This window comes from Dicentrarchus labrax, unplaced genomic scaffold (assembly GCF_905237075.1).
Source record: "Dicentrarchus labrax unplaced genomic scaffold, dlabrax2021, whole genome shotgun sequence".
In the NCBI taxonomy this organism is placed as follows: Eukaryota; Metazoa; Chordata; class Actinopteri; family Moronidae; genus Dicentrarchus; species Dicentrarchus labrax.
The window spans coordinates 16,956,291-16,971,415 of NW_026136704.1; the positions used below are offsets into that span (position 1 = coordinate 16,956,291).

General features: G+C 39.7%; 1 protein-coding gene across 6 annotated transcripts in view; it reads left to right on the forward strand.

Moving 5' to 3' along the window:
* gria4a (glutamate receptor, ionotropic, AMPA 4a) overlaps positions 1-15,125 on the forward strand; it is a 105,195-nt gene that overhangs the window by 86,115 nt on the left and 3,955 nt on the right. Inside the window, exons 15-18 of one of the 6 annotated variants that reach the window (XM_051396565.1) lie at positions 2,836-3,083; positions 6,579-6,693; positions 8,963-9,077; positions 10,887-11,003. In XM_051396565.1, coding sequence (XP_051252525.1) covers positions 2,836-3,083; positions 6,579-6,693; positions 8,963-9,040 — 441 coding nt within the window. In that variant the 3' untranslated portion in view covers positions 9,041-9,077; positions 10,887-11,003. Of the gene's footprint in view, positions 1-2,835; positions 3,084-6,578; positions 6,694-8,962; positions 11,135-15,125 lie in introns of those variants that run through there. The other 5 variants (XM_051396562.1, XM_051396563.1, XM_051396564.1 and 2 more) reach the window with 5 other exon arrangements.

Genomic DNA, 15,125 nt, shown 5'->3' on the forward strand with positions numbered 1-15,125 from the left:
GGGATTCGCCACCACCACCATTAATTATCTGTGAGTGTGTGTGTGCGTGTGTGTATGTGTGTGCGTTTGTGTGAGCATGTTTGAGTACATTTGCAAGCATGTGTATTGTACGTGTATTCAGCCACATATGGATGCACGTATATGTACATGTGCATGTGAGTGTGTGCGACGCTCCTCCTGCAGAGTTTGCAAAGTTGTGTGTGTTTGTATATTTAAAAGTGTTTTCCATAGTGAGGATGCCTGAAGGTGACTTGCAGCATCCATCCCCTCCTTCACAGCCTCACTCATTGTTAAAGAATCTGGAAAGAGTCACACCGTATTGTCACACATCCATCCCTCCAAGGCCGTACGCTGCTTTATACATGCACAGTCATCATCATCACTGTCTCTCCCTCTCTCACTTTCTCTGACACACACACACACACACACACACACACACACACACACACACACACACTCACTCACTCACTCAGGCAGATACAAATTCACAGTGCACAAAACCAACAAACACAAGCACACAAAACTTTTGCTGTGACCAGACCGAGAAAACGGTGGATAGAAAAATGTGAGAGATGGATGGATGGATAGATGGAGGTGTAAATAAGTAGATGGTGACAAGGTTTTTTTGTTTTTTTATTTTTTTTATTTTTGATGGACTTTGTTGGACAAAAAAAAGAGAAGGAGTGGAAGGAGAGAAAGGGTAGAATGGAGAGAAGAGGGCCTTGCTGGTCCTCTTGGATGTGAGTGACATTATTATGGGATAGGTGTCCGTCACGCACTAGTAACACACATACACAACATCCCGCAGGCGCTGGTTTCGGTGGCTAAGGCCGTGCCTAGTCGCTTGCAGAGCGACAGAATAACACTTTATCACTGGGAGAGAAAGAGAAGAAAGAAACAGGACGCTTGTGGAGGATGACAGTTTGACTCCTCTGCTTGTTATTTTCACTCTTGAGTACACACAGTCCACACAAACACAGACACAACAACACATACATTCACACATACACATATAGACTGGTGCACAGAACTGCACACAGAATTGCATGTTATATACAAAACATAATACAATCTATTGCATCATGCCCAACAGATGTCCTCTAAAGAGCTCTTCTGTTACAGCATGTGACTGAATTCATAATGGCACACAACCGGATCAGTATGCCACTATTCCAGTCATAAACTCATTCAATGTAAGATTGATGCTTGACTTGTCAAGGGAGATGTAGTGTTACATTTTAAATGTGGTTATAAATGTCATTATATGCCAGAGGATCAAAATGGAAGATGGAAGACACAGCCCTCCATCGGCAGTGCAATTTCATTCAAGGTCTATAAGAGTGAAAATCAGCCTCAGCAGTTTGTTCACCATTACGAGAAACTGGAGCAATAAATGAAATGTAGTAAAAACATACAAAATAATGTCCCGATGCACTCTGTACAAGTCTATTCTCAGTACTGTACTGTATTGTTGTTTCTATTGTAGAAGCACAGAAACACTTGTCTCTCATCAAATGTCATTGTGACGGCATAATAAATAGCACGCATTGTTTTCACCTCCTCAGCTCTCATATTTACATCTCAGATTCATCCTATTTGTCTCAGTAAGCATGGCTTGTTGATTTGAATAATCAAATTTGTGGTTAGAGAGGCTGTTATCGCTCTGGGCATCACTGAGGTGCAAATGGCCATCCAGAAGTAGACACAGAGCATGGATGTGTTAACAGTAACATACCGTTCTTAAATGACAAGGCTGGTGTTATTCTGTATCTTAATCAGGGTCAAGAAATCCCCTGAAAAGCCAACAATGTGTTAGTTTGTTTCTCATTACTTTTAGTCTCACTACCCTGTCTGTAGCTCTAAGCCACAAGCCCATTCATTCCTATTGAAGAGACAAATCTTTTAAAGCAGTTTACATACAGTACATGTACTTTTTTAAGGGCCAAGTAATGTACTAAATAAATTGGCTGCTGTAATTTTCAGCAGATTGTATTCAAGTAAGAGTAAATATTTAATTTGTTTGGGACTATTTTCAGTGGTAGTTTAAAGATTCAGTGTGTGTAGTGGCATCAACAGTAAAGTTACAGATTACAACTCACTCGCTTCACCATATCAATATATAATTACAATATAACAATAATACACTAAACATACCTATTAATATTAAATTTAATTTCAGCCAATAGATGGTAAATGGACTGTACTAGCAGAGCACCTTTCTGATTAGTGGATGACCCGCTTTACCTCCTGTGCCACATATCATAAGTGCTACACACTACTGGGCTATTGAGTATTTACAGCTGCAGGACAGTGTATGTTGTTTGAATACAGAATATCAGTAACCTTCTTTAAAAGGTTTTTTCCATCATTTAAATGGTTAAACGTACAGTTTAACAACAGAAAGGCAAAAGGCTGAAATACCTTCAGTGAGCCACTGTGGTGACAATTTTGTCAAATTGCCTGAATCCTGTTTCTCGAGGCCACTTGAATGGCTGCTGAGGGTCCAGTCAAATTGCACAAATAGCCTTAAATGTAACTCTATGTTCTTTGAGTGTGAGACCTTACCCATCCTCATTGTTCTTCCTTACCTACACCTGTCAAAGATTTAGGCAATTTAGGAGTGACACGGCTATCTTTCTCATCTCTTTTACTCAAGCAAAATCATTTGTGTGCAGCCTGGCCTACATGGTCTCTCTTCCCCCCGTGGCAGTCTTCTCCTCACTGGACTATGAAAACCATCATCTGTGAGGAAATCTGGCCTCTTATGTTAGCAAAACGATGCCCATTCATTCTCAATTAACCTCCGCTCTCTCCTCTTCCCCTCCTCCACTCCAGAGGTCCAAAATAGCCGTATACGAGAAGATGTGGTCGTATATGAAGTCTGCCGAACCGACTGTCTTCACCAAAACCACAGCAGAGGGTGTGGCGAGGGTCCGCAAGTCCAAGGGGAAGTACGCCTTCCTCCTGGAGTCCACCATGAACGAATACACTGAACAGCGCAAGCCTTGTGACACCATGAAAGTCGGGGGGAACCTGGACTCCAAAGGATATGGAATTGCTACACCGAAAGGCTCACAGTTAAGGTGGGTGGAATAGTGTAACAATAGGAGACAGTAACAAAGCTGATACTGTACTATTGCTGCGATATTCCACCTACCCTGCTGTGCCTTTTATACTGTACCTAGATTAACCTGTCACTGCTGTCGGGTGAAAATGTCTCACCCACATAAATTTAAGAACTGAGTTACAGTAGACCATTTTTGAATTGGACTCAATGAACTATAAAGATTTTGGCACCATTGCAATTTATATATTTATTATTATAAACTCCAAAAGAAAAGAAGCAAAGATGATTTATGGGTTTTCACCCAGCAGCAGCGACATAGATGAGTATGTTGAATATGCAGATTATGTGTTTCATCATACCTTTCTTTATCTTTCTCATTCTGGCCTCCTTTTTTTCTGTCTGTCTCTCTCAGCTCCTCTTTTCTGCCATCTCGCTGTTAATTTAGGGCCTGTTAGCTCCATTTCTAAGTCCTGCGTCACTGTCATCCTTTTATGCCCACATCCCCTCTTTCGTTCTTCTTTCTATCGCTCTGTTTCTCCACAGGGCCACCTTACAGGTAACTCTGTCCATTTGTCTGTCGTCTCGTCTCTTTGTTCCTTTCATCCTCAGAGATGGTAGTCATGATGGTGATAATGATGATGATGATGATTATTATAGGAGAGATTTATTAACTGCATATGACCGCAAGGAGGGGCAGAACCTCAGACTGCTGCCACTACACCCAGAGCCACGAGGGGGAATTTATAGACGAACAGGAGACTAAAATTAGAGGTAGTAGAGGGGCCTGGCCAATGGGGGGACTAGAAACTAAACATAATACAGGATCAAAAATACTGAGTCACGAATGAGAAAAAAGATTCTCCTCAAACTACATTTAAAAACAAACAATAATGGTAATTGGACAATATCAAATTAAACCCAGATCAAGGAGTAACCAGTAGTTTTAAAGAACAGTGTGTAAATCTTAATAAAGAGAGCACACGCTGGAGGAAATGAATGAGAAAGTGAATGAAGTTTTAAAGTCAGTCCTTTTGTTTTGTTTGCCCCTCAGCAGACACTTGTTTATCTTGCTTGTAAACTTGAGTCTACAGTAACTGTCCAAATAGGTTTCAAATGCAAATAATTAATTTTCCAGTTGACTGTGACAGCAGTATAGCAACTTTGTCTGCTGGGGGAAAATAATTGACTAAATTCAGCAAAGCCAGGACCGCTCACTCTCTCTTCTCTCCCTCCATCTCTCTCTCTCTCTCTGTCAGCGTTTCAGATTTGCCTTATGAAAGAAAAACACAAACAGCAAATCAGCATCACATCCTGTCCTATAACTTTCCTCTGCATATGGTGCAAACAAGCCCCTCAAACCCCAGTCACTGTAGTTTATCTCTTGTTATTCACACAAAGGTTTTTCCGTTTATGAGGGAAAAGTGACAGACAGTGGGTGGATATGTCCCTTTTTTAAGCCCCAAGCCACCCAGAAAACATTCCTGGGACTATCCACGGTTGTCTCTGGCTTCTCCCAATCAGCGGAAACCCTATCGGCTGCACACATGTGGCTGGGAGTGTGCATGCCAGGTGAGCCCGCCTCTCCTCTCGGATCACTAATCACAGCTCTAATTTGACTTGATGATGTTGATGGAGAATGAATACCATGGTGATTATAATGAATGTTTGGAATGTATGCTTTCTGAAGTATAGCCACTTTTGATATGATTATTAACATGTGACTGTTATTATCATGACTGACACAGATATGTTTGAACTGTTTTCATCCATACCTCTTGCGTTGAGGAGATTATTCATGGCTTGTAGATTAGATCACCCTAGAGAACACTGTCTCTTGACCATCTTTACTAGAGTTTCAATTTGCCAAAATAAGTACATGTCTTATACAAAACTTATGCGAATACACAGATAAATAGTGAATAGAGAGTGTTGCAAGAGTGTTTTTACTTTGAACTGAACTGAAGCCTTTCAGTCATAAGCCAGCTCCTACCAACACACACTGAGATGAGATAGGACTTCCAGATAGGCAGGTGTACAGACAAAGGGGCAGACTAACAAACAAGTAGGCAGTGACTGCAGTGCCCTTTTTGTAGAGATTAGCCCAGCTGATAACAGCATCTCACAAACAAAAGAGTGGTCCGCAGAGGGTGGTGGGTGGCAGGAGAACAGAACGACGGGAAAGTCTTTTACAGGTAGCTGTAAAATAAAAATAAAAAGTGGAGATGTACCAAAGAAGGAGAGACAGGACAAAATTAATTTATAAAGGGCATGCAGGGAATAAAGTCAAACAAAATCATTCAGCTCCTAATGCCACGTTTTGTAGTCGACAGAAGGGGAAGAGGCCACATATTGAGGCAGACATTTGCAGGAACACTTTTGCTTCTTTATGTCTCATAAAACTGCTGTCGGATTGCCTTATAAGAGGCACTGTTTTTGCATGTTTCGGCTAAATATAATATAATCTTTCATATACTTTATGATACTACCAACCCGTTTCTAAATCTTAACATAGCTGTTCAGATTGAAAGCATATTCCAAGCAGCCCCTGGTCACAGTTCATGCCTGTGATATACTGTAGTGCCACTGACTGACACTAAAGTCTGAGATCAGAGAGTTAAGGGAATAGCATTGACATGGTATGCTTTGTTGGTAAAAAATCTATTTTAAAGATATCTAAGCAAACCTGGGTATCAAGAAAAGGATGGAATGCTTTTGTTAACAAGCCAATTCTCAAGTGTTGAATGTTGAAGCTTTTGATAAAGCAATGACCTTTAAAACCTTTTAAAAATCCTTTGCAATCAGCTGCACCACAAGGCAACGGTAAGACTCGTCTCAACAGACAAGTGATTTATCAATTTCAAGTGGGGTTGAAATATCAGCAAGTTGATTTTGATAATATACTTAAAGTTGCAGCTCTTCTCTTTCCAGATATAAAAAGCTTAGGTGAATACATGTGCACACACCACATGAATGCCTGATATTTAGCCCTGTGTCCCTGAATTTTGTTTGGAGGTCAATCCCTTCAGGGGTGTGAGCAGGAGTGCTGTAGGAAACTGGAGCCACACACACACACACATGCACAAACACACGCGCACAGAGTAGTAAAAAGGTAGGGGAGCAGCAGTAGGGGACAAGAGCACCATCAGCAGGCTGCAGAGACCTGGTTAACACAGTTTATACCAGCAATCTGACACTCACTGTGGAGCATCCTCTGTTAGTGCAGTCTGGTACCGGGGAGTGATAGAGGAGAGATACAGTAGAACTCAAATCCATTTTAAGAAAGAATCTGAAGCAGAAAGAGTAAGAGAGAGCGTTGTCTGGGGTGCATCCTTCCCACTAACCCACCTTTGTCCCTTCAACCCCTCTGATTTCTCCCCCCTCTGCTCCCTCTCCTTTTCGTTTCCCGCCCCGTCTTCCTCCTGGCTGTGGTCCACGTCCATCTTGTCTGTCTGTCCCTCCATCCTCTGCTCTGACCAAACTATCTTATCTGTCCCTCCTTTTTTACTTAAAGAAACGCGGTCAACCTGGCCGTTCTAAAGCTCAACGAGCAGGGCCTGTTGGACAAATTGAAAAACAAGTGGTGGTATGACAAAGGAGAATGTGGCAGCGGGGGAGGGGATTCCAAGGTTAGCCCTCTCTGTCTGCCCACCCCACCACTAGGGGGACGGGGGCCGCTCACCGGCTAGGCAGCCCGCGACAGCCCCCGTCCTGGGAGTGTAACACATGCATCTGCCCTGGCAAAGAGTCACGCTGCAAACAGGGAGGCCAAAAGTGACACCCTAAAATCTCCTGAGACACCCACAAGAAATAGCAGGCAGCCACAAAAATAGGCACAATGTTGCATCTGTTGTCAGTGGTGTGTGCCTTTTTTTGCATAAAAGGTTCAGACACAGTGACAAAGGTACAACACTTGAGCTTGCTGAGATACAGAAGAAGAGAATATTATTTTCTGTTAAAGAAAACCCTAAAATAAGGTAATTTTTGAAAGAAATCAATTGGCTGTGCCTTTTAGAGACCCAGAACAAAACCAAAATGCTTTTTTAAAAGATCAATATGTTATATCATTTTATGTTGAATCCTCAGAAAATTGTTCATTTTTAATATCATGCAGGGAAATATGTCCCCTTTGCGGGTGAGTGCCTGCCAAGATAAATCAAGCACATTTAATGATAATAACCATTTTGGTACTGATCTGGTAATGCCCCTCTGAAAGGACAGAGTGTGAGGTAATAGGAAGAGGGTTCAGTGATGGATAGGTGGAAAAATAAAGAGAGCAATTACTGTCAAGACAGGAATATTTGCCCCCTAGTGGCAGCTCTGGGGAGAGGACAGACTGACAGAGAGACACAAAACCTTATCACTCCTCCTACAACCGAGCATCTATTGCTCAAGTACATGGCAGATGAAACGGGTGTTAAAACGTTTAATGGAAAAACGAGACCCAAGTGTAATCGTAGCTCTCAGATTCTTTTAGGCTCAGGTTGACTTGAGGCAATGGGAAGGATGAATAATTGATAGCAACAGAATGCAACTACAGGATAAAGTTTCCTGCATCTCTTGTTCGTTTGTCGGATTTCAACAATTCTATTTGGAGTTTGTTTCGTATTATGTTAAAGATTCAAACATTAATACCAATCTGTTGTTACTTTTAGGTCCTGAAATTATTATTGTTATCTTATGTATGCTTTTAGTAGAGTTGTAATTTAACTCATTTTATAAATCTACAGTATCTCTTATGTTTTATACAATAACAATACCATCTTAGAATCATATTATTATCATATAACTATATCATATATATTGTTTGGAATAAAGCAAATCCTTTAATTGAGAGGTAAAAACCAGTTCATTGATTCGTCTGAGGTTAGAGACTATAGCCCACATACACAATAAGAAGACTCTGCACCAGTATAATTTCCCAGATCTAATTTAATTTGGAGTCAGATCACTTGCAAGTGACATTATCATTTCATCTCACATACACATCTTTTACGTGCTAGTAGCTGGGGTTAACAAGTAAGTTATTATCAAATCTTGAATTACAAAATGTGAGGCTTGTTCACAACTAGTGTTTATGCAAGAGTAGAAATAAGTGTTCAGCATAAGACCAGTTTGCTTGATTTGCAATCAGAGGCCATGTTGAAGAGCTAGAAAATGTTAATACGACACCATTGATGCCCATTTCCAACACTTTTGTGCCAATCCATCCAGTAGGAAAACTGAATGTGAAAACTTTAGCCTGCTGGTGGCGCTAGATGAGTAATCAGAGGACAATCAAAGTCACTGCCGACCGTACATTTCTGTACAAAATGTAATGCCAATCCATCCTTAAATTGTTGACATTTCTGAGTCAGGACGAAAGTAGTGGATCAACTGAGCGACCTGTAAGTTGCTTTGCAGTGAAAACATTTATTAGGGAAGTCAAGTGTGATCCGAGTGCAACAAGAACAGATCATACATGTAACAAGATAGGAGTTTCATCTGGCCTACAAAGTCTGTAGAGTTTATAAAAATCCTCATCTGCATATTCAAACCTGTCTCGCTCTCACTCTCCCAGTGGTAGCACAGAGCTAGCCTGGCGCCAGTATTCCTGGCTTAACAGTACTTGCATCTGGTTCAAGTGTAGGACCAGCTGGGGCAGTATGGGTGTGTTACCTGAAGTGACAAAGGTGGGTCCCACTCATATGTCTGTAGCTCGCCTTAGCTCCTCGCTCCCCCCAGCCCCTCCTCAACGAGCATACACGCATGTACTCAGTGGGATCCATGCTAGGTCACTTGATATAAACAAAAGTACCTTTTCTATATGACTGAGCTGTGCAATGCAAATGTGAAATACCCTAATAACATAAAATAACATGACCTATGATGTTATTTATGTTATTTTTACACGCGAAGAACCCCGGTAAACCTTGCAGTTTTGAAACTGAGCGAAGCAGGCGTCTTAGACAAACTGAAAAACAAATGGTGGTATGACAAGGGAGAGTGTGGACCCAAGGACTCTGGAAGTAAGGTCAGTCTCACGCTGCGGCCCACAAAACGCTAGCCTGAAACTCTCATCCTGAATACGCTCCAGATTACTGCAACTACTGTTTTAGCAATAGCAATATCTCAATGTCACAATTAGCCTAAACCTATTTTGAATGACCACAGTAGACTAAACTGTCCATTTAGTGATTTCTCCTGCAACATGTTTCCTTCCTCTATTTTGATGGTGGACCACATTTACGAAAATATGCATCAGATTAACTCCAATTCTTGTTCAGTTTCTGTAGCAATCTGTGGCAATCCCATCTTCATTACAGTTAGCATTAGCACAATTTTCACTTCCATGTTTTTATTTTTTATCTTATACACTAGCCCATTTTTGGTAGCCTGAAACTCATCCACCAGATGAGAATACCACTGTTTCTTTAGCTGTAGCGTTAGCAACTTGTTAACAACTATTGGCTTTTGCCTCATGACTATGCTATCCATTTATTCACATAATTTGGAGTAATGCATGGTAACACTTTATTTTACAGGTGCATATATTTTAATTAATATTGTATCTGTAAGTACTCTGTTATTTGGTACTAATTGTAGGTCAAATAAAGAGCAATTTTTTCACTTGCAATTATAGATTTAGATGAACACAAATTAATTACTAGAGTATGACTACTTCAGTGCACAGCAGGCCAGCTGAACACTCAAAAATTGAGAATAAAGTTCTCACTTACAAATGCAAACTAAATCTTTAATTACTTGGAGTTTTAGTAGAACAGATCCTTCCTCTGGAAATCAACAACTACATAGATGTAAGCTCACAACTCACTCCACTTTTTTCATTTTCTCTATGTTTAGAACATATATAACGTTATTTTCAGGAAACTCACTACAAAATTTGTAGAAAATGATGATGGACCTGTGAGATAAAGCGTTACTAAGATTAAGCATTTCCTATTTTTCTTTATTAAATGCTACAGCTAATTTACCCTATATCTCCCCAGTTAAAAAAAAATGTGTTACTGTTATGTTTCAAAGTAGAAAAGAAATTCTTAAACAGGAACATTTTCACAATATTAAACATGGGTGCTGCTCTCAGATGTTAAGACTACTGGAGCCTTTAAATTCCATTAAAACTGCAGTGAAATGTCATCACCGCTCAGATTAAAGCCTGCTGTATGACTGCTTTTCTCTTTTTGACTTAAATTAAATGTTGATTGAAGCTGCTTTGATATCACTAGCTTATAGTTGTAGAAATGTAGAATGTATTTGACTGTTACAGATGTGTAGTACCGTATGTAGTAGCTGTTGTGGTGATAGTAGTAATAATTGTAGTTGTAGAATGTAGTTGTATGATAATACATAATGAAGTGATAACAACTGTAATTTCAGTAGCATAGAATTGTGCATTTGCAACTGTATAACCAGATTTTGTCACTAAATGACACTGACAATCTCTGTATGTGTCTAACCCACTGTACCCTATTTTCTGTCTGCTTTTTCCCACCTCTTTTCTCATACTCATACCTCCTACTTTCTTTCTTTGTCCTTCACATCCTTCTCCCACTTACTCCTTCCTATTATTCTCCTCTCCCATCACACCTGCCTTTTTTCCTCTCGTTAACCACACGTCTTGATTTTAATCCTGCTCTGCTCCTTCCATCCCTTTTGTTTTCTATTTTCCCTTTTACGTCAATTTTTGTTTTGTTTTTTTTTCCCCCTTGACTCCTTCTCTTTTCACTCTGCCCCTCTACTGCTTTCTATACCTCGACTCTTCCTTCTCCTCGTCCCTCGCTCTTCCCCGAACCCCCGTCCCACTCTCTCTCCCTCTCTCCAGGACAAGTCATCCCAGGCTCTGAGCCTGTCTAACGTGGCCGGGGTCTTCTACATCCTTGTGGGCGGCCTGGGCCTGGCCATGCTGGTGGCCCTGGTCGAGTTCTGCTACAAGTCACGGGCCGAAGCCAAGCGCATGAAGGTGGACCTTAGCCCCCCCCACTGCCCCAGCCCCTCCCCCAGCACCCAGAATCTAGCCACTTATAGGGAGGGGTACAACGTGTACGGCTCCGAGGGGGTCAAGATATAGGGGTAGGATTTAGAGGCTCCCATATAGGTGGGGTAATGGTGGTGTTGATCATGGTGGTGGTGCTGTAGATTATTGTATTGTCGATGTAGAGGCTGACGCCGCAGCCCCACGCAACCGTGTTGTTCTTCATGTGGTGATGAGGATGCGGTCAAGCATTGTGGAACCAATGTAGATTTTTATTAATTTCTTGAAAGCTTGTTTTGGCTGTTTTGTTTATTTATTGGCCTAATATACATATATATTTTTGGTTTAAATTTGAGTTTTGTTACCGTTGTTATTTTTCATTCTTTAGCACTTTACCCCTGGTTAGGTTGGGGTTAGATTTGTGTGACTACAGATTTGGTTCCATCGTCTTTGGCTGCAGATGATGATGATGATGATGGTGATGATGATGATGATGACATTGATGGTGATGCTCTTGGCTCATGACTTGACTAGGCACCTGCATTGTAATTTCAACTAACAGTTGAGGAAATAATGATGGAGCAGGGATGCACAACTCCCTCCTCAGGGGCTTTCATATACTGTACAGGGCTGCAACTAACGGTTATTTTCATTATTGATTAATCTCAATCTTTACTTTATTTTCTCAAAGAATGATTGCTTGTTTTGTCCAACCAACCGTCAAAACCCACAGAAAGTCACATAAGTCAAAGAAAAGCAGCAAATCCTCTTAGAAGATTAAACTACAATAATTAATGTTTAACATGTTTGCTTAAAAAATGACTTGGATAATTAAACAAAACCAAAACAGATTCTGATTAATTTACTATCAATTCACTTAATTGACTTAACATTTTAGCGCCAATGCTGCACCTAATACTGTCGTCCAGTTTTTATTGACCTCAACAAAACGTGAATTAATGTAAATGGCCTTTCTGATATATCAGCTCTAATAATAATCAGGATACATTATAAATTATAAACTATTTTAAGGTTGTAGCAGCAGTCTAGGTTGGTGTTTCACTATCCTGAGAGCAAAAAAACTGTGGTGTTCCTCATTAAAATCTGTGACTGCTTCTAGCTACAAACTAATTGGCTAACGTGTGGACACCAATTATCACTGATTTGGGTCTGACTAAAACATTTTCAGCCTTAATGTGATAGATATCTCAAGATAATTTTTGTAACTAGACTAGTAATTCCTGGAGCACCACTGCAATGTCAGAAAGACGTATGGATGAAGTATTTTGTGAGCTGGGGTACACGAATGCCCTGTTTGTAAAGAGCCCTTTAATGCAACTTCATACCGAACCAATTCAAACCAATTTAGTGAGAGTGAAACTTCTGACACTTGGAGAAAAGTTTCAAATATTCCCTTGAAATACCGATTTAATCTTGTTCATTCAGGTAACATGTAATCAGCAAAGTTTCAGTTACTAAGGGAACTGAAAGGGAAGTGAAATAGGAGAATGATTATTTTACCCAAAAGGAGTTTTTAATTGCTTTTAATTAATTGTCCATAGATTTTAGTCAACCTGCAGCCTTGAGTTGATTTTGTGGAAGATAGTTTTTTTTTATTCTGAATCCTTTCACAAATAGTTCCTGTCTATGTATTATAAGCTAATCCCTTATGGGGATAATATTTACTAATCTAACTTCTAGTCTTGACTATAGTTAATCACAGCAGCTAATCAAAATAGTAATGGTGGTTTTATTTGAATTACCTGATATGCAGCCATAGTTCTGCATTAATAGGTGTTTAATTTCAAATATAAATCAGGCAGACCAGAACTAGAAGTATTTAGCATATACAGCAAACCAGGGTACAAAAATCTTCTTCTGTGTGCTGAACTGACCTCACCCTGCTCTTGCTGCTAGAAGTTGGCACTGTTCCTTATCCATATACTGCACCTATAATGTGTCACCCATAAACTGTAGTGAGTTGTGCACCCCTGTTATAGATGGTCCAAACAGACACTCTGACTTATTCCACCCCTGACAACTTCAAAACAGCCCACTTACTTAGTGTTATGCAGAGGAATAATTGATGAAGTAAACACTTCATATAGAACGGCTACTTAGTGATGTTGTTGTAAAAACATGACTTACATTTATTGATGTAAAAGAGCAATTAACTGAAGTGAAAGAAAACATTGGACTTCAGTTTGATGATGCTGCTTAACAAGCCTTTTTAGAGGCATTATAAGGTCATATTTAATGATCACCTTGAAATAATTATCAGGATCAATACCCAGGATGCAAACATAAAGACAGCTAAATGCGGTACACAAAATATTGGCTATTATCTGTGCAAAGGTAATGGTGCCAAGTTTAAATTAACTGTATGTTTTACCACAGCTAACAGCATTCCCTCTATGATTGTATTCTGGAGGTATGCCCTGTTTCCCTAACTTTAATCATCCAAAAGAGTTCCAAGTTGCAATAATACCATCCAAAACATCTTCAAAAAGATTATAGGTTTCTTGAAAATGATCTTAGATGTTCCTCTAGAGAAGTTTATTCCATGTTTTCTCTTTAGTTTTTAATTGAGCTGTACATCAGCATAACAGCACTCATTAAAAGAGGAGGGGGGGGGGGGTAAATTTATGTCTGTTTCTGGCAATGTATTACCAAACACACAGTTGGCTGTTTGTAATTGCAGCGTAAATTGTTCTAAATGCCTCTATTTTTAGATATTTTCCTCTAATTCATTTATCCAAAGGTGGCTTTTACGACAAGCTACTGTATAAAGGTTGTTAGTTTATACCCAGAATATCAAATTGCTGTGTTTCAGCAATCGAAGATGAAACTGAACCATGTTTTCTTTTCTAGCATTATTTACAGAGGTTATTCCCTATGGACTGCCAGTGACTTTGATGGAAAACCAGTTACAACAGAGGCATTTGTCCCAGTCACAGCACCAGCAATTTAAATTAACTCAGCACATGTTGTTAAAAATTCAAAAGTCAGTGGGGATATCCAGCTGTTTGGCTGTCAGAGATATGAGGTTTTCATTCGACAGCAGCACAAACTTTACTAAAACATCACAGAGTAGCCCGTCTGTGTGAAGTGTCACCCTACTCTGAGCAGTATAGTCACTCCCTCTCTATAAATCTGAAACCTTGAAAGAAAAATCACTCCTTCATGTTTTCCTTTTGTCTTTTCAAAGTCCTCACCTTCCAAATCCTATCCTTTCAAATCCTCACCTGAACTTTTTTCCGATTAGTGAAACCCAGATCCCAAAAATGCATGGTCACCTCTGAAATGCAGATGTCTACAACCCAAATCCTCTCATCTACTATGTACATGTTTGTTGATTGTTGCCTGCTTTTACATTTACTTTTGCCTTTAGTAAAACTATGTTACTGTAGCATTTGCACAGTGTGGTAGCCCTTCAGTGACATTTGAATGTATAGTTTGGGGTGCATTCACACAAGGCCTGTTTGAAGTAATTAAAATGATGTCTTGGCTATTTCTACCTTTAGTTCAGTTTGTTTGAATGAAATCATTCAAACTGTGATGTACAACACATAAGTATACAGATAATATATTTTCCAAGCAACTTGTGATAAATCCTGTTCAGTTAGAAGTTCAAATTCATCAGTAAACAAGTTACTTGAGCTGCCCTATCGAGAGCCAGTGTTTGGTTTGTCCATTCTGGGCTACTGTAGAAACATGGCAGACTCCATAGAAGGGGACCTGCTCCCTCTGTAGGTAACAAACATAACAATTCTTACTTTCAGGTGATTATTATACACTAATGAAAACAACTATGAATATTATATTCAATTTCTGCCAATAGATCCTCCTAAATGTTACACATTTAAAGCACAAGCATTCAATTTACAATAATACAAAGAACAGATATAAGCAGCAAATCCATACATTTGAGAAGGTGGAACCACCAAACGTTTGGCACTTTTTGCTTGAAAAATGTCTCAAATCAATCACAAAATGTTGATGATTAATTTGACGATGACACATTGATTATTTGACTAATTGTTTTAGCACTAGGTTGCTTAAAATGTCAGCCTTAAAATGAAAATATAG